At 38.8% G+C, this 23,392-nt stretch overlaps 1 protein-coding gene across 2 annotated transcripts in view; it reads left to right on the forward strand.

Annotated features, from left to right (window-relative positions):
• Positions 1-23,392, forward strand: part of FAM149B1 (family with sequence similarity 149 member B1) — a 51,133-nt gene that overhangs the window by 24,044 nt on the left and 3,697 nt on the right. Inside the window, exons 6-12 of one of the 2 annotated variants that reach the window (XM_027530684.1) lie at positions 3,791-3,955; positions 7,313-7,500; positions 16,177-16,301; positions 17,815-17,921; positions 20,555-20,779; positions 22,158-22,281; positions 22,519-22,644. In XM_027530684.1, the coding sequence (XP_027386485.1) occupies positions 3,791-3,955; positions 7,313-7,500; positions 16,177-16,301; positions 17,815-17,921; positions 20,555-20,779; positions 22,158-22,281; positions 22,519-22,644 (1,060 nt within the window). The remainder of the gene's footprint in view (positions 1-3,790; positions 3,956-7,312; positions 7,501-16,176; positions 16,302-17,814; positions 17,922-20,554; positions 20,780-22,157; positions 22,282-22,518; positions 22,645-23,392) is intronic. The other variant, XM_027530686.1, reaches the window with a different exon arrangement.

Here is a 23,392-nt window from a genome sequence, read left to right on the forward strand (position 1 = left end):
ACAATGCAAAAGAATGAAGTGGAACTCTGATCTTACACCATATACAGAACTTAACTCAGAATGGATTTCAAAGACCTAAATGTAAGATCTAAAACTATTAAAACTCCTAGAATAAAACAGGGGAAAAGCTTCAGGATATTGGATTTGGCAATGATTTATTGGATAGAACATCAAAACCTAAAAACAAAAGCAAAAATAAACAAATGGGACTACATCAAACTCAAAAATTCTTGTGTACCCAAAGAAAAAAATCATTAGAGTGAAAAGGCAACCTGTGGAATGGGGGAGAATATTTCCAAGTCATGTCTGATAAAGGGTTAATATCTAGAACACATGAGGAACTTCTACAATCCAACAACAACAAAAAGAACCCAATTTAAAAATAGAAAAAGGACAAGAGAATAGACAGTTCTCAAAGACGATAAGCCAATGGCCAACAAGTAAATGAAAAGATGCTCAACATCACTAATCATAAGAGGAATGCAAATCAAAACCACAATGAAATAACCACCTCATACCCATTCCAGCTGAGCTATTTCAAGTCCAAAACGATGATGCTGTGAGGGCCTCCCTGGTAGTCCAGTGGTTAGGAATCCACCTTGCAATGCAGTGGACACCGGTTCAGTCCCATGTCTGGGAAGATCCCACATGCTACGGGGCAACTAGGCCCAGGTGCCACAGCTACTGAGCCCATGTGAGGCAACTACCGAAGACCATGCGCCTTAGACTCTGTGCTCCACAACAAGAGCAGCCACCATTACGAGAAGCCTGCAAACCGCAACCAGAGAGTAGCCGCAACTAGAGCAAGCCCACACATAGCAGTGAAGACCCAGCACAGCCAAAATAAATAAATATTATTTTTTAAAAAAGATGATGCTGTGTAAATGCTGCACTCAGTATGCCAGCAAATTTGGTGAAAAGTTGGCCACAGGACTGGAAAAGGTCAGTTTTCATTCCAATCCCAAAGAAAGGCAAAGCCAGAGAATGTTCAAACTAGGGCACAACTGCACTCACCTCACATGCTAGCAGAGTAATGCTCAAGATTCTCCAAGCCAGGCTTCGACAGTACGTGAACTGAGAACTTCCAGATGTTCAAGAAGGATTTAGAAAAGGCAGGGGAACCAGAGATCAAATTACCAACATTCACTGGATCATACAAAAAGCAAGAGAATGCCAGAAAAACATCTGCTTCATTGACTACAGTAAAGCCTTTGATTGTGTAGATCACAACAAACTGTGGGAAATTCTTAAAGAGATGGGAATACCAGACCACCTTACCTGCCTCCTGAGAAGTCTGTATGTAGGTCAAGAAGCAACAGTTAGGACAGGACATGGAACAACAGACTGGCTCCAAATTGGGAAAGGAGTACATCAAGACTGTATATTGTCACCTTGCTTATTTAGCTTCTATGCAGAGTACATCATGCGAAATGCCGGGCTGGATGAAGCACAAGCTGGAATCAAGATTGCTGGGAGAAATATCAATAACCTCAGATATGCAGATGACACCACCCTCATGGCAGAACATGAAGAAGAACTAAAGAGCCTCTTGATGAAAGTGAAAGAAGAGAGTGAAAAAGCTGCCTTAAAAGTCAACATTCAGAAAACTAAGATTATGGCATCCAGTCCCATCACTTCATGGCAAATTGATGGGGAAACAATGAGAGACTATTTTGGGGCTCCAAAATCACTGCAGATAGTGACTGCAGCCATGAAATTAAAAGAAACTTGCTCCTTGGAAGAAAAGCTATGACAAACTTTGACAGCATACTAGAAAACAGAGACATTACTTTAATGACAAAGGTACATATAGTCAAAGCTCTGGTTTTTCCAGTAGTCATGTATGGATGTGAATGTTGGACCATAAAGAAACCTGAGCGCCAAAGAATTGATGCTTTTGAACTATGGTGTTGGAGAAGACTCTTGAGAGTCTCTTGGACAGCAAAGAGATCAAACTAGTCGTTCCTAAAGAAAATCAGTGCTGAATATTCATTGGAAGGACTGATGCTGAAGCTGAAGCCCTGATACTTTGGCTACCTGATGCGAAGAACTGACTCGTTGGAAAAGACCCTGATGCTGGGAAAGTTTGAAGGCAGGAAGACAAGGGGACGACAGAGGATGAGATGGTTGGATGGCATCACCAACTTGTTAAACATAAATTTGAGCAATTTGGGAGTTGGTGATGAACAGGGAAGCCTGGTGTGCTGCAGTTCATGAGATCGCAAAGAGTCAGACATGACTGAGTAACTGAACTGAATTGAACTCATCGTTTAACTGTATGGGGGTCCTGGGAAATGCAGTCTAGTTTTGTGGCCTGAGAAAGCATTTAGTCAACATTTAACAGTCTCTTTGGGTGTCCCTGGTGGCTCAGCAATAAAGAGTCTGACTGCAAAGCAGGAGATGCTGGTTTGGTCCCTGGGTCAGGAAGATCTTCTGGAGAAGGAAATGGCAACCCACTCCAGTATTCTTGCCTGGAAAATCTCATGGACAGAGGAGTCAGGTGGGCTACAAATCCATGGGGTCGCAAGAGTCAGACACGACTTTGTGACTAAACCACCACCACCCATCATCAGGGTGGCCACTATCTAGAGAACAGAAAGCAACAACTTTTGGCAAAAATGTAGACAAAAAATTGGAACTCTGTGAACTGTTGGGGGGAATGGAGTGTAAAACAGTACAGCCACTAAAGAAAACAGTGTGGGCTGTGTTAGGTGCTCAGTCGTGTCTGACTCTTTGTGAGCCCACAGACTGTAGCCCGCCAGGCTTCTCTGTCCATGAAATTCTCTAGGCAAGAATACTGGAGTGGATTGCCATTCCCTCCTCCCAAGGAACTTCCCAACCCAGCGACTGAACCCTGGTTTCCTGCCTCGCAGGCAGATTCTTTACCGTTTGAGCTACAGAGAAGTCTCCTGTTGTCTCTTGGAAAACAGTATGGAGGCTTCTTAAAACACTAAAAATAGAATTACTATATGAACCAGCAATCCCACTCAGGTATATATCCAAAAAAAATTCAAAGGAGGATCTCAAAGAGATATTTGCACACCAATATTCACTGAAGCATTAATCACAATAGCCAAGAGGTGGAAACAACCCAGATGGTCATCACAGATAAATAGATAAAGAAAATTTATATACATGCAATGGAATATTATAGAAGGAAATCCTGTTACATGCTATAATATGGATTGATAAGCCTTGAAAGTATTATTTAATAAGTGAAATAAGCTAGTCACAAAAGGACAAATACAATATGATTCCACCCATATTTAGTATCTAAAGTAGTCCAATCATAGAAACAGAAAGTAGAAGTATAGTTGCCCAAAGGAGGAGAGGAAGGAGAAGGGGCAGTTAGTGTTTAAGGGATACTAGAGTTTCAGTTTTGCAATATAAGTTCAAGAGATCGATTGCACAATAATGTGCATGCATTTTCAACAACAATGAAGTTACTGAAATAAACCTGTAATCTCCTGAGGTACTTCAAAGAGTTGAACATGAATGTAAATATTCTTAGATTAAAAAAAAAAAAAGCTTATGTTGTAGCCATAGCCATTGCAGCTGAAAAGATAGCAAGTAGTATGCAACTGCTTCAGTATTAGGTGCATAATACACCTACGCGGAGTGGGTGTGTGGCTCATATTTATTCCTGTTCTGAGAAATAATAGGTATTAAGGTTTAGAGTAGCCCAGGAAGGTGTCACCAGGGGAAGGGACTTTGAGCTGAAACTTGTATGAATGAGTTCCTGTGAGAACTGTTTATGTTGAACATAATTACTGTTTTTCCCGTCTCCCAGATTTGGCATTAGGGGAAAGAAGTTACATTTTTCATCTTCATATGGTCCTAAAGCATCTTCCATTGCCAAATCCCCTTGCTTGTGTTCTATGGAAAGAGAAGAAGACTGTATAATATTTTCTGAGGGAATAATAGAGGAATACCTAGCGTTTGACCACACAGATATGTGAGTATTGTATCTTTTAAACTTTTTACTCCCCTGTTTTGTGTATTAGTATCTATTTTTCTAAAGTATGGCACCAGTATTATCTATAATTAAATTTATGTTATTTATGTTCTGTTACTTCTCAGTTGTCCAGCATTCATAGACTTAATTGATATACATTGTTTTTTCCTGCACATGTCATTTGCCTCTTCCTGGGATTAAACAGTTTAAATGAATTAATTTTTTCTCCACATAATTTGATTTTTCTTTGTCAGTTATCACCAGTAATTCATGGAAACTTTATTCATCTTATTCTAAATCCAGGCTCCCTTACTGTTCCATGCTACATCCCTGAAATATTAACGTCTTAAACTATTCCTCTAAGTCTTTAGAAGTTCAGAATGATAGTCACAGTGGCACATCTGGAAGTGAGAATTTCAGGCTATGAGGCTGTGGTTAGGTCTAGTTAGTGTCACATGATTCTGGACTTTTCTTCCCTTATTTCCTATTGAGCCATGCTGACTTTTATGTTCAATGTATACAGTCCTAGGCTTAGGTAGACATAACTCAGATTTCTATACATAGTACCAATGAGTTAGCTAATTGTTCCAAGAGAATCATATGTATGCTCTTTTGATTTTCCAGAGATTTCCCCCTTCCCTTTCACTTCATCTGGCCTGAGTCAAATTATCTGTTTTTTCTCCTCCTTTTTCCTCAAAGGTCTTTTCCCTTCATTTTAGCTTTAAATAAAGCTGATTTAACTACTCCAAAACGTGATGTTCATGACTCAAACCCAAATGAATTTTCAAGTAATACAGGGAAGATTTTTAGGAAGGCAGTCTTCTCTTTAGAGATACCACTGAGATACTGAGATGTCATGAATGAAATCATGTAAGTTTGGAAGAAAATAAGATATGAAAGATTTTTTTTAATAGTTTGGGAATAGGGAAGGCCTTTCTAACTATAGCTTAAAATCTACAAGTCATTTAAAAATAACTGCTTAAAATAAAATTTCTGCATAAAAAATTCATAAAGTCAGAAGACAAACTGGCAAAAATATTTGCAGTTAATGCATGCACAGAGGCTTAATTTCCTTAACATGTATATCAATAAGGAAAAAATTAAGGACAAAACAAAGAACATGGCAGAGTTCACATTATAAGAAAATGGATCTTAAATATATGAAATGAAACTCAGTCTCATTCAGAGATGCAAATCAAAATTATCATGAGTACTCTTTTACCTGACAGACTATCAAAAGACAAAAGATAAAGAAATTTGATAATTCCTTGAATGAGAAAATAGGCATATTCTTTCACTACTGGAGAATTATACCACCTCTTTAAATTGAAATGCACATACCCTTTGACTCAATAATCTATTGATAGGAATCTACCCTACAAATAAGACACCTATGTAGCCAAAGAACTACATACATACAGTCCCCAACTTAAGATGAGTTGACTTATGAATTCTGAATTTACAATGGTATAGAAGTGATACACATTGAATAGCAACTGTCCATTGGAATTTCTGTCTTTTCCTGGACTAGCGATATGCAGTACTCTCTCAGGATGCTGCGCAGTGGCAGCAAGCTGCAGCTCCCAGTCAGGCACACTACCATGAGGGTAAACAGCCAACACACTTAAGCCATTTTATACCCATCAACCACTGCTTTTCACTTTCAGTAGAGTATGAAATACATTACATGGGATATTTAACACTTTATTATAAAATAGGTTTTGTGTTAGATAATTTTGCCCAGCTGTATGCTAATTTGTCTTCTGAGCACATTTAAGGAAGCTAGGCTAAGCTATAATGTTCAACAGGTTAGGTATATTAAATGCATTTTTTACTTACATTTTTGTTAGTTTATTGGGCTGTAACCTAATATATAAGGAATATCTCTAGAAATATATTGTGGTATTGATTATAAAAGCAAAAAGTTAGTTGATCAACAGCTGCCTGGCTGCATATATTATGGTATATCCAATGGAATACTCTGCAGTTATTTTTTTAAAGAGGCAGATTTATATATATATATATATTGATAAGGGATCATGGGCCAGGATACATTGATAATTGGATGAGCAAGGTGGAACATTCTCTGGACTCATGTATGTTTGCTTCTGGGAATGAGGACTGGGCTAGAGATATAGGAAACTTATTTTTCACTACATGTATACATTTCCTTCTAAGCAATTTGAATTTTCATCATATGGCTATGTTATCTCCTCTTAAAAGAAATATAAATTGAAATACAGTCAATACTATTCAGCTTCCCCGGTGGCTTAGATGGTAAAGAATCTGCCTACAATGCAGGAAACCTGGGTTTCATCCCTGGGTCAGGATCCCCTGGAGAAGGAAATGGCAACCCACTCCAGTACTCCTGCCTGGAGAATCCCATGGACAGAGGCGCCTGGCAAGCGATAGTCCATGGGGTCGCAGTCGGACTCGAGCAACTGACACACACACAGCCTCCTCCACCACTTAATGCCAGGCTAGCTCTTCCTTTGGAAAGGAGAAGCAAAGAGAGTCTGGCTGTCCTGCTTAAATCTTAGCATCTTTCTTTCCAGCCTAGTTTCCTATTTCATTCTTGAGTACTTTGTTACCCTAGGAGTAACTTTCACTGTTACCCAAGTCAGTTCCACAATTTGCTTTGTCTTAGTTTATACTGTCACAGATAAGCACATCTATCAGCCAGATTTTCTTCCCCTAGAAATCTATTTGTGCTATTGATACCCAGTGCCAGAGAAGAGATAGCCTTGCCTAACTGGGAGTTTCTGAATTTTAGATACAGATTCCAGAAGAGCCCGAGTAGCTTCCTATGCTGTTGGGTTTCTCTCTTTTTCCTTTACAATCAACTACCAAATGTTTATTTAGGTTAGTAAAAGTATACAATATAATAATCTATGTGGACTATTTCCCTAATGAATCACTGCCTCAAATAACTATGCAGCTAATCACAGTTACACCATTCAGTGTGTCACATTAATATAATCTAAATGTTATCCAATTACAAGAAAAAGATTATTTCTGTGTTCAAGTCATAGCTTGCTTGTTGCTCAACTGACAGTGCCATCTGTTTAAAGCTAAAAAAAAGTACAATGATTCTCACCCTTCTTTTTCTTGTTCTGTTTTTTGCCAGAATATGGGGTGGAATGGGGGTAAAAAGGAAAATGCAGAGTCTCCTCTGTTAAAAACTTCCTTAGCTCACAAGAGAACTTAATATCTGTGCTACATATGTCCAGGGTTGGGGGGGGGGTGTCAGACTTAGCGGGGAGAAGCACAGATCACATTCCTAAGCAGCACAAAAGATAGTGGTGAACACTCAGTGAAGAAGAACCATGAAATCTTTCCCTCTTGTTTCTGTTACAGGGAAGAGGAGTTTCATGGAAAGAAATCAGAAGCAGCTACAGAGAAACAGAAATTAGGGTATCCGCCCATTGCTCCATTTTACTGCATGAAAGAGGATGTCCTTGCTTATGTGTTTGACGATGTGTGGAGCAAGGTCCTAAGCTGTATGGAGCAGCTGACACGTACTCACTGGGAGGGATTTGCTTCTGGTAAGGCTCTTTGTGAAAACAATATAAAAAAATAATTAAGACTTCCAAACCCTAACCAGTCTATTAGATTATATGCTTAATAGTACAAAAGAATCATATTTGTATTTCTTATAGAAACTAACAGATAGTTGGACAATATTTGGGAATGACTGGATGAGTAAAGAGGCCTAGTCTATGATGACTAGAGACTGAGCTTTCTTTTTGAATGTAATTATTTGTGAGAAAAAAAAAACATGTGCAAGTCACAAATACATTTTAAAAACCACTTTATTGAAGAAATGATTTACAATAAACTAGTAAAACTTAAAGTATATAATAAGTTGATTTATGTATATACAGCCATGAAACTATAATAGTCAATACAGTGAACATATCCATTACCCGCAAAAGTTCATGACCTTGTAATCCCTCCCTCCTACCCTTGCCCAACTCACTATCCTGAAGTGACAACTTACCTGCTTAAATGGAATCATGTTGTATTGACTCTTTTTTTTAATCATCTTCTTTCTCCCAGTATAAATCATTCTAAGAGTCATCCATGTGTCAATAATTTATTCCTTTTATTGCTGAGTAGTATTCCACTGTTCCATAACTCGTTTATACATTTATTTGTTGTTGGATGTTTGGACTATTTTCATTTTTGGTCTATTAGTGCTTTTATGAACACTAGGGTACAAGACATACATTTTGACATATATTTCCTTTTTCTCTTGGGTAGATTTCTAGGAGTGGAACTGTCAGAGTATATGGTCAAATGTATATTTAATGTCTTAACAATTGTCTGCATTGGTTTTCTATGTTGCACAAAACATTAACACAAACTTAGCAGCTTCAAACAATACACATTTATTATCTCACAGATCTGTGAGTCAGAAGTCCAATAACAGCCAGCTAGTCCTTTACTTAAGATCTCACAGGGCTGTAATCAGGGTGTTGGTCAGAGCTGGTTCTCATGTTGCAGCTCATGTTTTTGGAAGCATCCAGTTTCTTGTAGCTGTAGTAGTCATGGTAGCTTACTTCTCCAAAGCTTTCTCAGTAAGAAAGACTGAGAGCTAATCTACTAGCAAGACAGAAGATTATGTAACATAATCAAGGGGGTGACATTCCATCACCTTTACCATCATCTATTGGTTTGAAGCAAGTCACAGGTCCTGCCCACCGTCCAAGGGAGGGGATTACACAAAGGTGTGAACACCCAGAGATGAGAATCATGGGCTGGCGGCGGGGGGCCACATTGGAATTTGTCCACTACAGTCCTCCCACTGGCCACCAGTAAGTCATGTGCTCCCACATGCAAAGTACAGTCAACTGTCTTTAAAAGTTTCCAAGAGAATCATTCTTGGAATGACGGAGCCTCAGCTCCAAAGATTTTTGAAATCAGGTAAGAATGAAGTTCCTGGATGTAATACAGGGCAAGTGAAGTTATTGGGGGCACAATTCATTTCTATTCTATAGCCCTGTGAAACTAAATACAAAGGTACATAAACATCTAACTATTTAATCCAGCCATTCTGTTCCTAGAGACAAATTATTGGTATTTGACCCCAACAAACCCAACATATAGTAGTGTGCCATGAAAAGGATAACCATTATAGACACTCCAGTTAAAGGCTGGGGTGGGGAAGGGATCCCTAGCAATTCTGAAATCCACATGTGAAAATATTCGGGATTCCTTCATCAAGTTTCAAGGCCTGGAAATAATCCTCTTAGCTCTCTGGTCTCCCCTCTAAGCTCTTGATTTCACCCTCTGAGTCACCCTGTTAACATGAAAGGTATCATGTTTGTAGCTAAGTAATTTTATTAGGTTGTGTCCTGCCAGTAGAATTTTGGGGGCCTGATAGCCTTCCTTTTTTTTGGAATCTTTTGCATCTAGAGAGATTGAGAATTCTCAAAATCATTGAGTCCTGTTTTCTTTATGTTTAATAGTTTTTCCCTCAATTTCTCTCATCTCGTGTCTTATCATAAGCAGCAAGAAAAAAAATCAGGCTTCACCTTTAACACTTTGCTAGGAAATCTCCATAGCTATATAACCAAAATCATCACTTTGAAAGTTCAGCCTGTCCACATGACCATAAAAGACCATTTCACTAAACTTTCTGTCACAAAATAACAAGCATCTCCTTTCTTCCAGTTTCTAATATGTTCTCCCTTCTTCCAGTTTCTAGTATGTTCCTCATTTCCTTCTGAGCTTTCCCCTCCCTACAGCACCCTCCAAATCCAAATTTCTCCTAAGTCTATTCAAGGTAATTTGTGACTTCTCTATCATGCGTCTCAAAATTCTTCCAGCTTCTATCAATGAACAATCAAAAATGAAATTAAGGAAACAATTTATTTACCTATTATCAAAAAGAATAAAATACTTAGGAATAAACTGAACCAAGGAAGTATAGGACTTCTACACAGAATACTACAAAACACTGAAAGAAAATAGGTAAGGCCTAAAGAAAGCTGTCCTCAGTGATCAGTGCAAAGAAATAGAGGAAAACAATAGAATGGGAAAGGCTAGAGATCTCTTCAAGAAAATTAGAGCTAACAAGGGAACATTTCATGAAAAGATGGGCACAATAAAGGACAGAAATGGTATGGACCTAACAGAAGCAGAAGGTATTAAGAAGAGGTGGCAAGAATACACAGAAGAACTGTACAAAAAAGATCTTCATGACTCAGATAACCATGATGATATGATCACTCACCTAGAGCCAGACATCCTGGAATGTGAAGTCAAGTGGGCCTTAAGGAAGCATCACTACAAACAAAGCTAGTGGAGGTGATGGAATTCCAGTTGAGCTATTTCAAATCTTGGAAGATGATGCTGTGAAAGTGCTGCAATATGCCAGCAAATTTGGAAAACTCAGCAGTGGCCATAGGACTGGAAAAGGTCAGTTTTCATTCCAATCCCAAAGAAAGGCAATGCCAAAGAATGCTCAAACTACGGCACAGTTGCACTCATCTCACATGCTAGCAAAGTAATGCTCAAAATTCTCCAAGCTAGGTTTCAACAGTTTGTGAACTGTGAACTTGCAGATGTTCAAGCTGGTTTTGGAAAAGTCAGAGGAACCAAAGATGAAATAGCCAAAATCAGTTGGATCATAGAAAAAGCAAGAGAATTCCAGAAAAACATCTGCTTTATTCACTACACCAAATCCTTTGACTGTGTGGATCACAACATACCGTGGAAATATGGGAATACCAGATGACCTGACCTGCCTCCTCAGAAATCTTAAGCAGGTTGAGAAGCAATAGTTAGAACCGGACATGGAACAATGCACTGGTTCCAAATTAGGAAAGGAGTACATCAAGGCTGTCACCCTTGGGTGACAATATGTCACCCTGCTTATTTAACTTATATGCAGAGTACATCATGTGAAATGCCGGGCTGGATGAAGCACAAGCTGGAATCAGGATTGCTGGGAGAAATATCAATAAACTCAGATATGCAGATAAAGGAGATCAGTCCTGGGTGTTCATTGGTAGGACTGATGTTGAAGCTGAAACTCCAGTACTTTGGCCGCCTGATGCGAAGAGCTGACTCATTTGAAAAGACCCTGATGCTGGGAAACATTGAGGGCAGGAGGAGAAGGGGACGACAGAGGATGAGATGGTTGGATGGCATCACCGACTCAATGGACGTGGGTTTGGGTGAACTCCAGGAGTTGGTGATGGACAGGGAGGCCTGGCGTGCTGCGGATCATGGGGTCGCAAAGAGTCAGATACGACTGAGCCACTGCACAGAACTGAACTGATACAGATGACACCACCCTTACGGCAGAAAGAGAAGAAGAACTAAAGAGCCTCTTGATGAAAGAAGAGAGTGAAAAACCTGGCTTAAAACTCAACATTCAGAAAACTAATAAGATCACGGTATCTGGTCCCATCACTTCATGGCAAATAGATAGGGAAACAATGGAAACAGTGAGAGACTTTATTTTCTTGGGCTTCAGAATCACTGCAGATGGTGACTACAGCCATGAAATTAAAAGACGCTTGATTCTTGGAAGAAAAGCTATGACCAACCTCAACAGCATACTAAAAAGCAGAGACATTACTTTGCCAACAAAGGTTCATCTAGTCAAAGCTGTGGTTTTTCCAGTAGTCATGTATGGAGTTGAGAGTTGGACTATAAAGAAAGCTGAGTGCCGAAGAATTGATGCTTCTGAACTGTGGTTTGGAGAAGACTCTTGAGAGTCCTTTGGACTGCATGGAGATCCAACCAGTCAGTCCTAAAGGAAATCAGTCCTGAATATTCATTGGAAGGACTGATGCTGAAGCTGAAACTCCAATATTTTGGCCACCTGATGCAAAGAACTGACTCACTGGAAAAGACCCTGATGCTGGGAAAGGGTGAAGGTGGGAAGAGAAGGGGACAACAGAGGATGAGATGGTTGAATGGCATCACTAACTTGATGGACATGAGTTTGAATAAGCTCCAGGAGTTGCTGATGGACAGGGAAGCCTGGCATGCTGCAGTCTGTGGGGTCACAAAGAGTCGGACACAACTGAGTGACTGAACTGAACTGAAAGAAATGGAAGGGGTTTCCTAGGCAGTGCAGTGGTAAAGAATCTGCCTGCCAATGCAGGAGACACAAGAGATGCAGGTTCGATTCCTGGGTCTGGAAGATCCCCTGGAGTAGGAAATGGCAACCCACTCCAGTATTCCTGTGTAGAAAATTCCATGGACAGAGGAGCTTGGCAGCCTACAGTCCACGGGGTTGCAAAGAGTTGGACTTGACTGAGTGACTGGGCACACACACACACAAAGAAATGGAAAGACAGGCTCTGCTTATGTATCGGAAGACTTAGTATTGTTAAGATGGCTGCTGCTGCTACTGCTAAGTCTCTTCAGTTGTGTCCAACTCTGTGCGACCCCACAGACGGCAGCCCACCAGGCTCCCCAGTCCATGGGATTCTCCAGGCAAGAACACCGGAGTGGGTTGCCATTTCCTTCTCCAATGCATGAAAGTGAAAAGTGAAAGTGAAGTCGCTCAGTCGTGTCTGACTCTTCGTGACCCCATGGACTGCAGCCCACCAGGCTCTTCCATCCGTGGGCTTCTCCAGGAGTCTCCCTGAATATATCTACAGCCCGAGTGCAACTTTATCAAAATTCCAGCTGCCTTTTTTAAAAGGCAGAGATAATTCATATAGAAATGCAAGATATCCTGAATATCCAAAACAATATTGAAAAAGAACAAATTTGGAGGATTCATACTTCTTGATTTTAAAAGATAATACAAAGCTACAGTGATCAAAACGGTGTAGTACTGGCATAAGAACATATATTGATCCATGGAATAGAATAAAAAGTCCATAAATAAACCCACACATCTATGGTCAATTGATTTTCAACAAGGGAGCCAAGCCTATGGGGGAAGAAGAGTCTCTCTAAGAAATGATGCTGGCAGGGAACATAGCCAATATTTTATCATAACTATAAATGGAGTATAACCTTTTAAAATTGTAAACCACTATGTTGTACACCTGAAACTTACTGAATATTGTAAATCAACTCTGTCAATCAAAAAAAAAAAAATTCAGATGGGGAAAAAAAAGGAAATGGTGCTGGGACAACTGCAAAAGAATGAAGTTGGACCGTTACTTCACATCATATAAAAAATATCAACTCAAAATGGACCAAAGGAACACACTTCAGAGCTACATAAAACTTAGGAGAAAACATTGGAGTAAATCTCAATGAGCTTGGATTTGGCAGCTGATTCTTAGATGTCATCTGACACCAAGACCACATATAACCAAAGAAAAAACAGATAAATTGGATTTCATCAAAATAAAATACTTTAGGGTGTATCAAGGGACATTATCAAGAAAGTGAAAAGACAGCCTACAAAATGGGAGGAAATCTATGTAAACCATACATCTAATAAGAATCTAGTATCCACAATATATAAAGAACTACAACCCAGAAACAAAAGAAAAAACAATCCAATTAATCAGCAAATAACTCAAAGAGCAATTTCTCCAAAGAAGATATACAGATAGCCAATAAGTACATGAAAAGATGTTCAAAATCATTATTCATTAGGGGAATCAAATAACCAAAACCACAATGAGACACCACTTCATACCCACTAGTGCGACTGTATTAAAGATTAAAAAAGGACAGTAACAAATATTGATGAGGATGTGAAATTGGAATGCTTGTAAATTAATGGTGGGAATGCAAAGTGGTACAGTCACTATGGAACCAGTTTGGCAGTTCCTCAAAAAGTTAAATTACCATATGACCCAGCAGTTCTGCTCAAAGGTATATAACCTAGAGAAGTGAAATATAGCCACACACAAGCCTTGCATGAATGCTGACAGCAGCATTATTCATAAGAGTCAAAAAGTGGAAGCAACCTAAACATCCATCAGCTGATGGATAAACAAATGGTTTATCCATGTGTTATGGACTGAATTGTGTTCCCCTTAACATCCAAAAGGCCTAACACCCAATGTGGTTATGTTTGGTGATATGGCCTTTAGAGAGATAATTAAGGTTACATGAGGTCGGAATGGTGAGACCCTAATCCTATAGGGTTGGTATCCTTAAGGAAAGGAAGAGACATGAGAGTTCTTTCTATGCATGCAAAGAGCAAAGGTCATGCAAACAAAGACAAAGCGAAAAGGCAGCTGTGCCTAGGAGCCAGGAAGAGAGGTCACACTATAAACCAACCCCAACAGTACCTTGATCATGGACTTTGAGGCTCCAGAACTGTGAGAAAATTAATTTCTGTTGTTTAAGCCACCCAGTCTCTGGCATTTAATGGCAGCCCAAGTAACTAATACTTCATGCACAACGTTTCAAATATGCTAACCACCACTTATTTTTCTGTGTATCCATAAATTAAGGTTATTGTGAAACTTAAAGTTTGAAAAAAAGAAGAAAGTAATTTTAAAATGGAGCTAGAGGATCTCTGACTGGTTTGGTGGGTTGACTGAAATGTCCTAAAATAGGGGTCAGCAAAGTTTGTGTATAAAGAACCAGGCAGTAAATATTTTAGCCTTTGCCAGCCATCCAATCTATTGCAACTACTTAACTCTGTCCTTGAAAGCAGCCATAAACAATATGCATGCAAGTGGATATACATGTGACACTATTATACACTCAGTATATATCTTCTCCAGAGACATGTAATTACCGCTGCCACAAAAACTGGCAGTGGTAATGGGTATGAAGTTTCACTAGTCACGTGGCTATTTAAATTTTTAATTAATTACAATTAGGTAATTTTAAAATTCCATTCTCAATCACACTAAATTTTTTTAAATTGAAGTATAGTTGATTTACAATGGTTGTGTTAATTACTGTTGTACAGCAGTGATTCAGTCATCCATATATACATAACTTAATATTCTTCTCCATTATGGTTTACTATAGGATACCGAATATAGTTCTGTGCTATACAGTAGGACCTTGTTTTTTTTAATCCATTCGATAAAAGCCTACATGTGCTAACCCCAGTCTACCACTCCATCCTTCCTTCATCCTCCTCCCCCTTAGAAACCAGTCTGTTCTCTATGTCCATAATTTTTTGTTTCACAAATAGGTTTGTGTCATATTTTAGATTCTACAAATGATATCATGTGATATTTGCCTTTCTTTGACTTACTTCACTTAGTGTAATAATCTCACTGCATCCATGTTTTTGCAAATGGCATTATTCCATTCTTTTATGGCTGAGTAGTATTCCATATATATATATATACACACACACACATCTTTATCCATTCATCTGTCAGTGGACATTTAGGTTGTTTCCATGTATTGGCTCTTGTGGTGCTATGGACACTGGGGTACATGCATCTTTCTGAATTATAGTTTTGTCCAGGTATATGCCCAGGAATGGGATTGTTGGATCATACAGTAACTCTATTTTTAGTTTTCTAAGGAACCTCCATACTGTTTTCTACAGTGGCTACACGAGCTTATATTCCCACTAGAAGTGTAGGAGGGTTCCCTTTTTTCTGAACTTTCTTTAGCATGTGTTATTTGTATACTTTTTAATGATGGCTATTCTGACTCATGTGAGTTGGTACCTCACTGTTTTGATTTGCATTTCTTCTAATAATTAGCAGTGTTGAGCATCTGTTCTTGTGCCCATTGGCCATCTGTATGTCTTCTTTGAAGAAATATATACTTAGGTCTTCTGCCAGTTTTTGGATAGGGTTGTTTTTTGTTGAGCTATATGAGCTGTTTGTATATTTAGGAAATTAAGTCATGTCATTTGCGAACACTTATTCTCATTCTGCAGGTTGTCTTTTCGTTTTGTTTATGGTTTCTTTTACTCTGCAATAACTTGTAAGTTTTACTAGGCCCCACACTAGCCAAATTTTAAATCCTCTATAGCCACATGTGGCTGGAGGCCACTATCATGGAGAGTGCATATGTAGAACATTTCCTTCAATCTCCAGATGTCCCATTAGATAGCTTTGCTCTAATAATCTTTGCTTTTCATTCTTCCAGGAACCAACAGGCATCACCAGCCTGAGAAACCACTTTAAAATAAATTCATGGTTTAAAGGGTTTTTTGGAACCATGCAGGTGGTGTGAAACTGGGTTATAAAGATTAGTGAAGCCTAGCTTGAGATTATGAATTCTCAGGGGAGATTTTTTTTCACAGTACTGTTGCTGTGGGTCTGAAGATATCCATGGATAATAGATTCTATTCCTTTGCTCAGATGATGAGAGTAATGTTGCAATCACCAGACCAGCTTCACAAAGCCCCTGTGTGCTGAGTGAACTACAACCTTTGGTCTTACCTCGAGTGCCACAGTCTAAGGTGCTGTCTGTCACCTCACATCCGGTAAGTCCCACAGGGGAATGAACAGGAGAGCCTAGGCCTGTTCTTATAGAGAAGTCTGCTCAGTTATTTGCCTTAATTGTATCACTATGACTTTTTTTTCCAGTAAACTTATGTGTTTTCATAGTAATCCAGCGATTTCTTGCAAAAGTTTCATTTTGAAAAAACAGCAAGTTAGAGTTGATAAGTAATTTTCAGCTCTTTTGAAAAGGTATCTATAAGCTGTGCAATTGAGATTCAATTATATGGTCAGCTCCAGGCAGCTTTGGGAAGAATGAAATACATAATGAAATGAGGGGCCAATGTCAGATTTTCTATGGCCTTAACATTGTATCTTTTGAATTTCTTTTTGACTTCTTCCCTCTTTTTTTCTGTTATCTTGACCTACCTGGTTTTTATTTTTTATATTTGAATCTGTTGACTTTTTTGCTTTTGGAGGTTTAGCAATCATTACCCAGGTGTAAAAGGCAAACCAAAGGGAAGAGAAAATGGTTTCAAAAAAGTCTTAAGCATATAAAGATGGCCATTTCTTGCAGGTTGATGAGCCTGATCTAGTGTTTGCTTTGTTGGTATACTGGCCAGATATTGTGCAGCTATATTTTTTAAATGGTTATTTAAAAGTAAATTCAGCTTGTACATAACTATACTATACATACCTGTAACTTATACTGTACATCAATTATACTTCAATTAAAAAATAAACTCAGTAAGGCCCATATCTTATCACACTGGAGGATGACCCAGGTAATCTAATATTCCTGTGACAGTAATAAAATACTTCTATATGTCAAACTGGTCTGCTTATGGTTTAAGTAGCCCAAGCTCTGAAAAGTTAACATACACGTTTCTAGTTGTTGATGACCAAAGGAAGGAGAAGCAATAATCCAAATATTCTAGAGAGAAAGTAGGAGAAAAATGCCTACTTGGGAGAGGAGGAGCTAACCAGAAACGGCCCTGAACTGATTACCTAAGAGAGAAAATAAACAGGACACTAAGGTGGCAGTGGCAGTCCATGTAAGACTAAATCCTGCCAACATTAGAACAAATAAGCTTAACTCCTTCTAATAGTCTTCAGATTTGAGCTTATTATTGAGAGCTGACTGCTCCAGGTGTAGCAGAGAAAGCATTAGCAGAGCACAGGATTATGTGATGGTAAAAGAGATTATATACTAGAGTTTACCCTTATTCTCCCCATTTTTGTTCCATGTTGTTTTTTCTAATGTAATGTAAATAATAATAAAGGTTCTCTTTCCCCTATGAGACTGGCTATTAATTGCTTTCACATAAGTTGATCAGGCTTCCCCATTCAGAAATGAAGAGGGTGACTCTGATCTTGTCATCTTAACAGTGGACTTGGGGCCCCAGCTGGGATACTGGCCAAGATACTACAAAAGTTAAGGCATGGGAAAAAAAATATATAAATGATCTAATTTGGAAATATTAACTTTTGGCAAAGTTGGGAAACTAAGCTGGTATCTTCACCAACCAATGAGAAACATCTTCTTTTGACATGTAGATGAGTCTCTGTCAAGCAGCAAGTGGTCATCAGCCAAATGTGAATGGTCTCTTGGTTCATGGGATGCCTCTACAGCCAAGAAATCTCTCTCTAATGGACAAGCTCCTGTAAGAAGTATAAAATTTTACGACTATAGAGTTTAAGTAGATCACTAAAAAATAAAAGGAAAGCAAAGTCAAGTCAATCAACATGCATGTATTGAGTACCTACCAAGCAACCAGAGATATGTGGGGAGTAAAAACATATAAGGAAAATGGTCTCCAACTTCAAGGAGCTGATAAAATAAGTGGTGAGAAGACACACAACTAAAAAGAGACCTAACCATATAGGGCATTCCTGTGGCTGAGTACCAAGTGTGTGTACTTCGAGTGAGTGAACACTATGGCAGTCCCCAAAGAAGGGAAGCATTTTGGTGGGAAGTTCAGGTTTTAAATGTGTCCTTGTAAGATGGAAGTTTGGATAAGCAGAGAAGAGTAGCAAGGCTATTCTAGATATGAAAAATGATGTGGGGAAAGGTTTGGAGACAGGAAAATACAAATATTTAGAAGAGAAAGCAGATCGTTTTTTGCTATAGTAGAATAGGAGGCAATAGGTTAGAACTTCAATGTTCTGATCAAAAGACCACTGGTGTGATTAGTGGGAAAGCAGAGACTGGAATTAAAGAACTTTGGAACCAGACAGTGGAGGGTTTTGAATGTCTTGTTTCTGAGATCCATTCATGTTGCATGTGATTCTCTTTTACTGCCAACTGCTGCTGCTGCTAAGTCGCTTCAGTCGTGTCCGACTCTGTGCGACCCCATAGACGGCAGCCCACCAGGCTCCCCCATCCCTGGGATTCTCCAGGCAAGAACACTGGAGTGGGTTGCCATTTCCTTCTCCAATGCATGAAAGTGAAAAGTGAAAGTGAAGTCGCTCAGTCGTGTCTGACTCTTAGCGACCCCATGGACTGCAGCCTACCAGGCTCCTCCATCCAGGGGATTTTCCAGGCAAGAGTACTGCAGTGGGGTGCCATTGCCTTCTCCTTTACTGCCAACTAGTATTCTAATAATATACCACAATTTATTTATCCATTCTTCTGTTAATGAACACGGGCTGTTTTTTAGGTTGGGGCTGTTATATATAAAAGGCACTATACATATTCTTATACTGGTCTTTTTTGTGGACATATGGTCTCATTTATCAATATACAGAAGTGAAAGGGTATGTTTAATCTTATAATAAACTTTCATAAAATTTTTTCAAAAGAATTGTACCATTTTACATTCCCACCCAGCAGTGTATGAGTCAGCTTTGGAGAACATCAATTTAAATCAGGAATTTGAAAGATTTCATAGCAGTAGAACATAGATTGGATTAAAGAAGGAGGAACTAAAGGTAAAGGAATCTAATGCAGGAATTCAGGCAGCTATGGGTCTGTTCTCAAGATGTAGCCAAGACTAAAAAAGTAATAAAATAGTTGAAGAGTTATCATAAAAGAAATCAGATTCTATAAAAAACAGGAATAAAGGTGAACTCAGATTTCAAGCTCAAGGGAAGATGGTTTGGGGACAGGGGAGATGAGTGTAGGGTCTGTTAAGTTTACGATGATGGACTGTATAGAAGAGGTCAGATTTGGAGACTGATCTAGAAGTGTGGAGGTGATAAATCCACTTACGAGTGAGTAGTCCAGAGGAAAAATAAAGATAAATGAAGAGCAGCTAAGGCCTAAACTCCTATAATTAGAAAGCAGGTAGGCTGTGTAAACAAAGGGCTTAAGTGAATGGTTAGGGAGGCAAGACGAGAAATATCTCTTACAAGTAATGCTCAAGGTTTAGCCCTATTCTGTGATGGGCGTTTTTCCTTTAAAGTTCTCCAAACTCTGAGGCATAGTTTGTGCTAGAGGATACCAAAGTGGCCTGAAAGCTTGAAGAACGTGATGAAAGCCAAAGCCTGTGGCAGAGTGTTGTTCTTCCACTTTCCCTCCATATCACAGCGTAAATACTATCTCTTAGGTGCCTTACAATAAAATCAAACGGTCTCTCATCTGCTTAAACACAAAAACGAAGCACCTGAATCTGTGGGGCAGAGTTTAAGCTACTGAACTGTTGAATATGGTATTTTATTTACAGAGGACTTACAAAAGAGTATTGTATTTCACAGTTGTTTACGCAAATGGAGATTTACTGACCTGGGCTGCACAAAGCTCTGAACCCTTTTCCTGTTCCCAGCTTTTTCTAAGGAACCCCTACCCCTGTGGGCTTTAACTAGCTCAGCATTTTAATCTCTGCAGTGGAAGCACACTAGTGCCACACCACTACTAAGCAGCAATACTGGCCCTTCAACTAAGTCTTTCTGATGACATGCCTTCAGCAAAAACAATGCCTCCAGCATGGTAGGAAGCTCATTCCCTGAGGTAAACTTCTGGGAAGCACTTTGGAGTAGCTACACTGCAGGTTAGCCTTTACCAGTAACTGAAGAAGTGACTCTGATGGCAGGTGAATAAAGTACTTGCTTTCCCAAGTCTCCATTCTAGTAAATCATGTGTAAGACTGAAATGATGTCCTTCTTTCAGGTACACATTCTCATTCCTGAGATAGATTATATGACATCTAAAACTAGGTTATTTATTGATTGTTTTCTCTTTTTGCCTTTCTCTCCCTTGAATGTACTTGAAAGTTTAAGGCTTTTTACCCTTTGAGTTCTGTCTCCCTGTACAGAGCAGTCTTGATCTCACTGTGGGTTTCTGATATTTGGCCACTAGAGATCTTGATGACAAGCTACTTATGAGACCTGGGTCCAGTACCATCTTTTCAACTCGAAATTGGCCAAATCGAGCCCTGAAGCTTAGTACATCATTTCTGTCATATACAGTGCAGTCCGCCAGGAGACGCAACCCCCCACCACGTACCCTTCATCCCATCAGCACAAGCCATTCACGCGCTGGAACACCAAGACTTATGGACGAAATACGCAGAGGATCCCGAGTGTAGGTTTCAAAAGCAGAATTTCTGGAATCTGTGGTAAAACTAATGAAGAATTTTACATATAGAATGAATTTAAAGATAAGATTGAAATATATGCCTAGGCAGTAATCACTACATATTCTTATGATGAGTTGTACACTGGTTTAAATCTAATACAGAAGAAAATGGAGTTATATTTGAATAAAATATATACTTATCTTCTGATTATACTTATCTTCCTTCTGATTTAGCTAAACATATTTCCACAAATAAAATGTTGGCTAGAATATTCCAACAGAACTCATCAAAGGAATAGAAGACATTCTATATATATTTTTATTAAAACATTTTCCTTAGTGGGAACATGCTCATAAAATTCTTCCCCCAAATGATGATTAAATCTCCTTTAATATTTTTCCATACCAATAGGATTTACTTATTTCACTGACAATGAAAACTTTGTAAATCTCAGATAAGTAGTTGCCTGTACACCAGGGAAAAAATGTCCCTTGGCACATCTTAGGAAATAAAAGTAAACATGTCCTCTTCCCTTTTCCCACCTCATTGTGCAAAAGACTCCAAGTTTTTAAAATAAAATCCTTCCATTAGTTGTTAATTTAAAAAACATGTTACGAGGGTTGATTTCTAAGACTATGATCAAGGGTAGGAATTAATAACACCATAACTGAATTCAGCGTTTTGAATTCAGCCTCTGAATGAAGCATATGTCACTATACTTCTCTCCCAACATTTCTTAATTTTGACTTTATTGGTATATGATCTATACCAATAGAGCTATACATTCACTTGGGTATGAGTGGTTTTGATGTAAAATTAATCTCTCATCCCTCTGACAATGCTTTTTTTCCCGAAGTGGAAAAATAAGTTGCTTTGTTTTGTTCTGGGATATGAAAAGTATCGTTCAGCTTTAATTACTGTCTTGGGCATGAGTAATATTGTAACTGCTCCAAATCCTTTGGAAGGAAATAAAGTTTAGGATCCGTACCTGGGAATTATAATTTTTAGTGGAAAGGACAACCAGAAGGCCCAGAACTGTGAGTTTCATCAGATGCGAAATTACAAATCTATGAATTTGTCAGAAAAAATACAACTCAGGATAGGGAAAATTGTTTTATTCCAGTTCTTTGTGGGACAAAGGGTCAAATTCTGCTGTGCACTCAGGATGACGTTTCAACAAAAAATAAGAAAATACTGTGAAGAAAGCCCAAAATTTTCATTCTCCAAAATCCTTTGAGATCGCTTCATTTATAAGTGTAGGCAGCTTAAAGCTTTCTGTGCATGATATTAAACTCATCTGTTCAATGTATTTGATTCTAACCAATTTGTTTATATTATAATTTTATGCTTTCATATCTTGGTTTTTGCTGGTGGGATCTGCAGCCCTGTGGCGGCCGACTCGCTCTCCTCTCCCTCACCACTGCCACTGAGTCGAAATAATCTGCTGCCACCTATTGGGACAGCTGAAGCAGAACACTTGAGCACGGTGGGGCCACAAAGGCAAATGGTATGTCTCCTTCCTATTGCCTTTCCAATGTTTATAAAACCTCATAGTCAGTAATTCTGCAGGATCTGTGCTCTGGTCTTGACTTCTGTATTTTGTCAAAAGTACAAACTGAATTCTAATTTGACAATGGAATTGGAGCTGCTTGGCCTGCAATTACCATACCTGTTAGGGCTGATACTGGACACGCACAGCTCCACTATAAATTAACTGTTTCTGTAATTCTTATCCCTTCTGCAGAAAACCCATAGCGATTCCAGTCGAGCTCGAAGTGCTGTGGTGGATGAGCCTAACCATCAGCAGCCCCAGGAGAAGCTCCTGCTACCTGACTTCTTCTCCAGGCCCAATACAACTCAGTCATTTTTGGTAGTGACATACTTCCTCTATTGTCTGATAGCTGAGGAAATGGGAAAAAAAACTAGTTTGGCAGGCTTAAAGCTTTATATGGTGACTTAATCAACTCTAAGAGTAAAAGCTGAGGTTCTAATAAAAATAGTGTTTTACATTTTAAGTATGTTTGTTGAAACTCTAACTGCTCTCTGCCACTCATTATTTTAACTTGTAAAAATAAGGTAAAAAGCCTTATATATAAATAGCAAATTCTAAGAATTTAAAATTTAGATATTTCTGAGAATAAGCAAAAAAAACGTTAAACCCCAGTGCATATCAGATTAGCATTACCTTCATTCTTTTAACATTGCTCTGAGGGAATTAAACAAAAAGTGGTAAGAGATTATGTTGTGGGCTGGTGGATGAGCAAGTTAAGACTTTCAGAGTTTTGTTAACTGGTGTTTGAAATGCTAACACTGTCACCACTAAATGTACATTTACTAGCCCTTTTACTTTTAAACATCAGAAACAACCTGACTGGGAGACTAGAGGTCATGCACTGACCTTGCCCCAAACTACAAGCCAGGAGCTCAGCTCCATGGCATTTGCTTTGTACAAGAGGGCTTGGAAAGCTCAGAGTGACTGAGGCACACTTATGGCTCAAGAACCAAGCACCCACATCCTAAACCAGTTTTCAAGACAGTGGTGTTTGCAACCCACTTATCTCAACTCATAATCCTTAAACTGTATCAGCCTAAAGCACCATATGATCTTTTTCCTCCAT

Source organism: Bos indicus x Bos taurus, chromosome 28 (assembly GCF_003369695.1).
Source record: "Bos indicus x Bos taurus breed Angus x Brahman F1 hybrid chromosome 28, Bos_hybrid_MaternalHap_v2.0, whole genome shotgun sequence".
Lineage (NCBI taxonomy): Eukaryota > Metazoa > Chordata > Mammalia > Artiodactyla > Bovidae > Bos > Bos indicus x Bos taurus.